A 7,822-nucleotide genomic window follows, 5' to 3' on the forward strand; every position below is an offset into this window, starting at 1 on the left:
TATTGATATTAATTGACTCTTTCATGTAATTCATTTTAATTGTATTTATCTTATTCATTTATGTGTATTATTTGATTAAATGTTACACATTATTATCTATTGAGTATTTGACTCTATTTTAAATCTTAATTTATCAATGATTATTCCTTTCTTCCATTTATTGAAACTTCTTCTATTCTTTGTTTGATTGTTGGTTATTAAGAAATATATTTAATTTGATATATATAATATAATGATATGAATATTATTCATTTTTATTTTAATTCTTTGTCTTTCATTAATGAAAAATTTAAGTTATAAATAACATAACTTTATTTATTATTTAAATTTTTTTAAATAAAGGAAAAAAAAAACAAAATTTATTCTTCATTAATAAAACCAAAAAATATAATAACTCACCAAACTTAAAATTCAAAAGTATTTCAACAAAAATGAAAATAAATGCATTGCCAGTTCTTTTTCAAGGAGATTTATATATTGCCAGTCCTGTTAATTTAAAAGTACTCCGTGGATGTATTCAACAAAGTAATGGTGATGGAATTGCTTTACAAAAAATTGATAGAATGTCAGAACTAAGAGTTCAATGTGAAGACACTACTAATGGGTCATTAAATTTGTTATTAGAATATGATTGTTTGTTGGCTCATCTTTCACAAGCACTTTTAGGTGCTCCATTACCAATAGAATTTAAATGGAAAATTCCTATAACAAAAAAGAAAACAGGATTATTTTCTATTATTGAAACAACTGAAGTTACATTAGAAGAACAGAGTTCTTCTTCTATTAATTTTGAACGGGTTCATGTATTATTTAATGCTGGATTAATTACTTTTAGAAATGCCACTTCATTGGTTAGTTCTATTCCAACAGTTCCTGATTCAGTTAAGGTTTTTTCTAAAGCAGCTGGTATTTTTGTTGCTTGTATTGAATTAGCTGATAAATGTGGATTAAAAAAACAATCAAATGATGCAAGGTTATTAAGTACAATATCTCGTGGGTATGCACAACTAGCTATGTATGTAAAAGCTGTAAATAATAATAGTAGTGTAATGTTAAGATCTAAGATTGCTGGAGGTGCAGTAGATTTATTACGTGATGGAACTAAACTGTTGTATAATTTTGCACTTATAGTTGCTCATAATGCAGCAGCAACTGTAAGTGAAGAAAATTTAGAATATGGAGATGCATTATCACATTATAAAGAATGTTTAAAAATTATTCATGAATCAAATAACTCCAAATTTGAAATAATGGGAAAAGAGATAAAAAGTGTATTTGATTCATTAATGAAAGATAATAATGATATTTATATGAAACCTATTCCTGATGTAACTCCTGAAATACAAAGCCGTATTGTTGTTACTGACACTGCGTATGAGTTAAAAGACCAAGAATCCCCATTTAAATCTATTGTTCCATTTGCACTTAGAGGACCATTACAAAGATACCAAAGAGAGAGTGGAAAAATTGTTAGTGATACAAAAAATGATATTCCTCAATACACTGTTGATGGAGATAGAGTTATACAAAACATAAATTTGAGAGAACTTGAAAATGAAGTAGAAAATTTAAATGGAATACCAACAAGACTTAGAATTGTTCTATCAAGAATTAAAGGAAGTAATAATATTGAAGAGGTACTTAAACAATTAGAAGAAATGAATGAAAAGAATAAAAAACTTAGAAATGATATTGAAGAAATTAATGAAGAATTAAAAGAAGAATCTGAAGAAAATGATATGATGAGAAAAAAATACCAAGAAAGTTGGGATAGACAACCATCAAATATTGTTGGAAGAGAAATATATAATGAAGTTGAAAAAATTAGTAAAATTCTTGATTTTAATAAAAATTGTTATTTGGATGGTAAGTCTTTAATTCTTAAAAATGAATTAAAGATTAAAATATTAATGAAAGGAGAAGATGAATTAATAAATTCATTACCAAAAAATAATGGAAGTATTTTAAAAGAAATGGTTAGACAAATGACTGAATTATTTGAAAGTTGGAATGAAATTAAAGTTCAAAGAGAAGAAGCAATGAATCAAATTATTGAATTACAATCAAAACATCAAAAAACATTATTAGAAGAGATGAAACAAGCCAGTGATAAAAATATTTTTATTGATTCATTAATAAAAGAATTTGTAGTTCATACAAATGAAATTCAAAAAAATTTAAATCAACAAACAGAATTAATGAACCAAATTTATACTCTTCATAATGATATTCTTCAAATTACAACTTCTGTTAATGGCACTAAAACTTCTGTTTGTAATGAATATTCTGAAATTGGTGAAAAATATATTTCAAAATCTCTTCAAATCGTTGAAATTCTTGTTCAATTAGAAAGTTTAGAAGAAGATATTAACAAATTACAAAAAGATGTTAAAAAGTTTTGTGAAACAAGAAAACAAGAACTTCCTATTATTGAACAAAGGGCTAAAGAAAATATAAAAAAATTAGACAATGAAAGAAAGAATCAACAACCTTTACAATATTCACAAAATTCTTATTCTACTATTCCTCAACAATATCCTCCTTCTTTTAATCCTCCTCCTTTGCAAGAAAATAACACTTCAAAACCATATCCTTCTTCTTATTCTTCTTCTTATAGCCAAAATAAAAATACTACTCAATATCCTTCTTCTTATGTCACTTCCCAACAACAAAATAATCTAACACAATACCCTTCTTCTTATTCTCCTTCTAATCAATTAAATAATCAACCACCTTCTTATCCTTCTTCTTATACTGTTTCTAAATCAAATCAACCTGTAAACAGATATCCTACAACTCAAACATCTCCTCCTTCTATTTCAGTAAATTCATACCATCCAAGTTATACTACAACTAATCTTACACAACCACCACTATATTCACAAATTCCTCAATACCAAAATACACAATATAATTATTCAAATTCTACTATTCCTTTAGGAACTTTTCAACCACCAGTCCCTACATTATCTTCTCCAACATCAACCCTTCCACCTCCAACAACATCAACTACTTATCCACTATCAGCTCAAGAATTACCATTAAGTAGAGGAACTCAACCTTATCTCTCATCTTCAGTTGGAAGAGTTCAATATGGAACAGTACCTCCTCCTCTTTCTCCTTATGGAACTGTTCCAGCACCAGCAACACCATATCACTCTCCATATCCATATGGATATAATCCATTCTAATTTTATGTTTGTGTTGTTTTTAATTAAATAACATTCTTTAAATAAATTATGCTTTTTATTATTATTCATTTTTATAACACTTTTCCTTTTCTGAAGATATTATTTTGATTTAACTCTCATAAAATATTTTAATCACTTTATTTATCTTAAAAAATAAAAAGAAGTGATTTAAACTATCTTATGGCTTTAAAAAAAACTTTATCAAATTTTTTTTTGTTTCTTTTATCAGAGTTTTTTGTATTAAATACAAAATTAGTGATATATTCAAATGGGAAGGCATAATGATTGAAATAAATTTATTATCATTTATATTATTATTTTGAAGAAGTACTTCTTAAAAAAAAAACAAATAATTCAAAAAGATATTTTTTAAATTAAATAAAGTGTTTTAATTCAGTTTAAACTCATGGGGATATTCTTACTCTTAATGTAATAAAATAAAAAATACCTGAAATTAATTAAATTATGTTTGTATTATAAGAAGAGAATAATTTAATCTCTGTCTTCTACTTGTTCAATTCCACATTCTTTTAATAAAACAGAAACTTCACGATCTTTCATAACTTTAAAACTTGGTTTATTTTGATTATCTAATTTAAAAATACCAAATTCTAATTTAGATGGTACCATTGATGAACTTTCTACACTTTTACTAAAGATTTTAACTGCTAATTTTTTTGCTTCTTCTAATGTAATATCATCTTTATATTCTGCTTTCATAATTGATTCAGCTGCTTGATAATTAGCTCCAATAGCAGTAGCTTTCCATCCTCCATAATTTCCACTTGGATCACACATATATAATTGATATCCAAAATATCTATCCCATCCTGCATATAAGAACGAAACTCCATATGGTCTTAATCCACCATATTGAGTATAACTTTGTTTCATATCACAAATGCGTTGTACTAACATTTCTACTGGTATTTCTTCTCCATATGTAAATCTATGTTGTTGACATACATCTCTTAAATAATCTACTAATATATTTGTATCTGATGTAATTCCTGCTGCAGCACATGCAATATGTTCATCTAATTCATACATTTTATCTGCTCCTTTAGACCTATCAACTAATCGTGCAACTCTTTTCTTTTTAGCAGCAAGTAAAATTCCATCTGTAGCTAAAATACCAATTGCACTTGATGAATGACTAATAGCCTCCATTGCATATTCTACTTGATACAGTCTCCCTTCAGGGGAGAACATAGTAGTTCTACTATCATATCTTCTTGCCATAAAACCAATTATTTTTTTTTGTTTTAATTCTTTTTTTAATTTTTTCTCTTTTTGGTTTTGAAGTAAAAGGGTTTTAAAAGGGTTGAATAATTAAATGGAATAAATTAAAGAACAATTTCTTCTCTATCAAATGCTTCAATTCCATTGTCAGTCTGAATTAATACCTTCCAATCTGTTGTATAGCCAACAACCATTCCATTATATTCTTTATTAGCTAATGAAGACTTCTCAGAAACAAGTCTCAAAGTAACTTTTTTGCCATTTAAGAAATCAATAGATTTAAACTGATTTAATAAAACAGAATAACTTTGGCTAATTAATTCAAAGAATTTGTCTCTAAATGACGTCATTACTTCAACTTCATTTATTTTAGAAACATCTCCAATTTCACTAAGACTAATAGAATAGTCAAGATCCTTCTTATAAAAATTAATTCCAATTCCAATGTTAACTAAAAAACTATTATTTTTCCATTCTGCTTCAATTAATATTCCAAATAATTTTTTATTGTTAACATATCCATCATTTGGCCATTTTCCAAATACTTGAATCCCATATTTTTCTTTTAATACGGAACATAATGAAAGTAATGAAACTACTCCACTTCTTCTTAATTCTTCTTCAGTTTGAGTTTGAAACATAAAAGTAAATAAAATATCATGTTTATCACTTTGCCATACTCTATTTTCTCTTCCTCTTCCTTTAGTCTGATTATGAGTATAAACAATATAACCATTTTCATGTTTTTCATTTTCCCAAATTCTTTTTGCTTCATCCATCGTTGATTCACATGTTTCAATAAACACACAATTCATGACTTTATTATTATAATTTTTAAAGTTCAAAGATATCGTATTAGGGTTTATATGATAATCTTAATACAAAATTAAACAAATAATGAAATATCAATTATTATTTGGTTATAACTATGTAATTGAATAAGAAATATAATAAATAATAATACAACGAATGAAGTAAGATAATATGAAAGAATAATAACAAAAGAAATGATATAAATGATGTTATTAATAATAAAAGAAATTATACATAATAATATAATGATAATGATATATTCATTCAACATAAAATAAGACAAAAAGAAGAATGAAAAGATAACAATAATAAAACAAAAGAAAATGATTTATTCAAACAAAACAAGAAGAAAATCTAAATAATAAATAAAACAAAAAATTATTTATTTTAATAAAGTATGATGTGATTATATTCATTAATCAATAAATCAATAAATAAATAAATGACAATTCTATTAACACTAAATTATCTAATTTTTACTTTTTTTTTAAATTAATTAGACTAACCAAAATTTGTTTCAAAAACCTCTCAGTTTATTTCATTATTTGATATTTCTTTCTTATCAATTCCTTTTGAATCAGTAATAATTTTTTTCCTTAAAAGAATGAATATTACAACAAGTATTATCAGAAAACAAATTATAACAAGTAAACATCCAATCACTATTAATGTGATAACCGATTTAGATAAGGAATTATTTTCTACTGATAGTTCAATATCAATATGAATTATTTTATTAGAGTTATCAGATGAACCAATAAATAACATCAATGGGAATTGTTTAGATGATATATAAAGAGTTTTACCAAATTCTCCACATGAAGAATCAATTCCATCTTGAATGATATCAAAAGTATTCTTTTTATTTTGACTATCAAATTGAGTATTATTAATAATTTTAATTAATGGCTTTGTTGTTGTTATTACAGAACAAGTAGAAATTGTAACTGATGAATGCTTTGGAATATTAATAAACATTCCATACCCAATAATTTTAGTATTATTTTCTTTCCAAACACTTGGATAAGAATGAGAACAATCAACTGTAAATTCATATATTCCAGTATATTTAATTTCTATTGGATTATTACTTTGTGTATTAGAATTTATTGTTGATTTTGTTGCAATAAATACAAATTCACCAGTTAAATTAGGAATGAAAGAACCTACTTGAATTTGATATAGTAAACCTTCTGTTGCATTAAATTGAATATATGAACCACCGTTTTTAGTGGGTACGAAAATTAGCAAAGAAATAATGCATCTAAATAATTTACAAAAAAGAAAAAAGATGCAAAAAAATTTGCATCCATAGAATATTCCATTTATTATATTTTGCTCCTAAAAAAAATAAAAAAATAAAAAAATAAAAAGTATGATAAATACAGAATATATAAATATTTATGTTTATATTTTATATTCGTTTGTATTCATTTTGTATGAAATATTAATGAAATAAATGATTTGATGAACTATATTTAATTATTTTTATTCTTTTTATTCTTTTATTTATATGTTATTTATCTATCGTATTTTTATATATTTATTTTTATATTTATTTCTCTGTTTATATTATTTATATCATCTGTTTATCTATATATTATTATATTATTCTTATTTTATGTTTTTTATGTTTATATTATTTAGATTTTCTTATTGTTATTCTTTTCTATTTAAATGTATTTTATTATTTGAATATTCATCTTTATCATTTTTATATTATTATCATTTATATCTATTTTCATTTTATATTTATTCTCTTTTGATTTATATTAATATTAAATTTATCTTTTATACTTTGATTTTATTATTATATCATTTATTATCATTTCTCATTTTATTTATCATTTATTCTTATTATTCTTTTGTTTTTTTCTATATTCTATATCATATATTCATATCATTTTCATTTATATTTTATCACTTATTATATGTTATAATAACATAACACATATTATTGAATATATAATAAACATCATGATGAAGTTATACATATAAACAATAACATAAAAAAGAGTAAAATATTTTTCATTAATAAAATATTGTTAATCATTTTACACAATTAAATTAGACACTTTTATTGAATATTTATAATTTTTACAATAAAAATACACTATTTATTTCTTCTTTTCTTCTCTTTTATTACATCTTTGTGATTTATTATTTTTATATTCTTCTTCTACTTTATTTTTATTCTTTTATATCTTTCTCTTCTTTTTATATTATTTGTTTTTCGTTGTTTTTCTATTTCTTTCTTCTATTATTTATCAATTTTATATTCATTTATTCTTTTTATTTCTTTTTTATTAATTCTTGAGTATTGTATATTTCTTTATTATTTCATTTATGTATTATCAAAATATATGTTTTATTGATTTTATGTTGAATAAAATATTGAATAAATCAATATTTTCATTCTTAATTATTCATTCTTTATTCTGAAATGTTGTGTATGTTTATTATATTAAATGAATATGATGAATGAATATCAATATTATTGTTTATTTGATTTTAAAAAATAATAAATGAATATAAAATAATGAAATAATGAAGACAATGAAATGATAATGAAATAA

General features: G+C 23.2%; 4 protein-coding genes across 4 annotated transcripts; 1 reads left to right on the forward strand and 3 right to left on the reverse strand.

The window, feature by feature from the left end:
• Positions 1-431: 431 nt before the first annotated feature.
• On the forward strand, positions 432-3,191 carry EHI_167710 (uncharacterized protein; the record flags this gene model as incomplete). Its single annotated transcript, XM_650468.1, has 1 exon — positions 432-3,191. The coding sequence occupies one exon, from the start codon at positions 432-434 to the stop codon at positions 3,189-3,191; it is 2,760 nt and encodes a 919-aa protein (XP_655560.1).
• A 492-nt stretch (positions 3,192-3,683) lies between these two features.
• Positions 3,684-4,433, reverse strand: EHI_167720 (proteasome alpha subunit, putative; the record flags this gene model as incomplete). The annotated part of the gene is made up of 1 exon (XM_650469.1): positions 3,684-4,433. The coding sequence occupies one exon, from the start codon at positions 4,431-4,433 to the stop codon at positions 3,684-3,686; it is 750 nt and encodes a 249-aa protein (XP_655561.1).
• A 103-nt stretch (positions 4,434-4,536) lies between these two features.
• Positions 4,537-5,248, reverse strand: EHI_167730 (biotin--acetyl-CoA-carboxylase ligase, putative; the record flags this gene model as incomplete). Its single annotated transcript, XM_650470.2, has 1 exon — positions 4,537-5,248. The coding sequence occupies one exon, from the start codon at positions 5,246-5,248 to the stop codon at positions 4,538-4,540; it is 711 nt and encodes a 236-aa protein (XP_655562.1). The 3' UTR covers position 4,537.
• Positions 5,249-5,774: 526 nt separating this feature from the next.
• EHI_167740 (uncharacterized protein) lies at positions 5,775-6,224 on the reverse strand (the record flags this gene model as incomplete). The annotated part of the gene is made up of 1 exon (XM_001913942.1): positions 5,775-6,224. The coding sequence occupies one exon, from the start codon at positions 6,222-6,224 to the stop codon at positions 5,775-5,777; it is 450 nt and encodes a 149-aa protein (XP_001913977.1).
• Between the last annotated feature and the right edge of the window lie 1,598 nt (positions 6,225-7,822).

Source organism: Entamoeba histolytica, genomic scaffold (genome assembly GCF_000208925.1).
Source record: "Entamoeba histolytica HM-1:IMSS scf_1104750518829 genomic scaffold, whole genome shotgun sequence".
Taxonomy (NCBI): domain Eukaryota; phylum Evosea; order Mastigamoebida; family Endamoebidae; genus Entamoeba; species Entamoeba histolytica.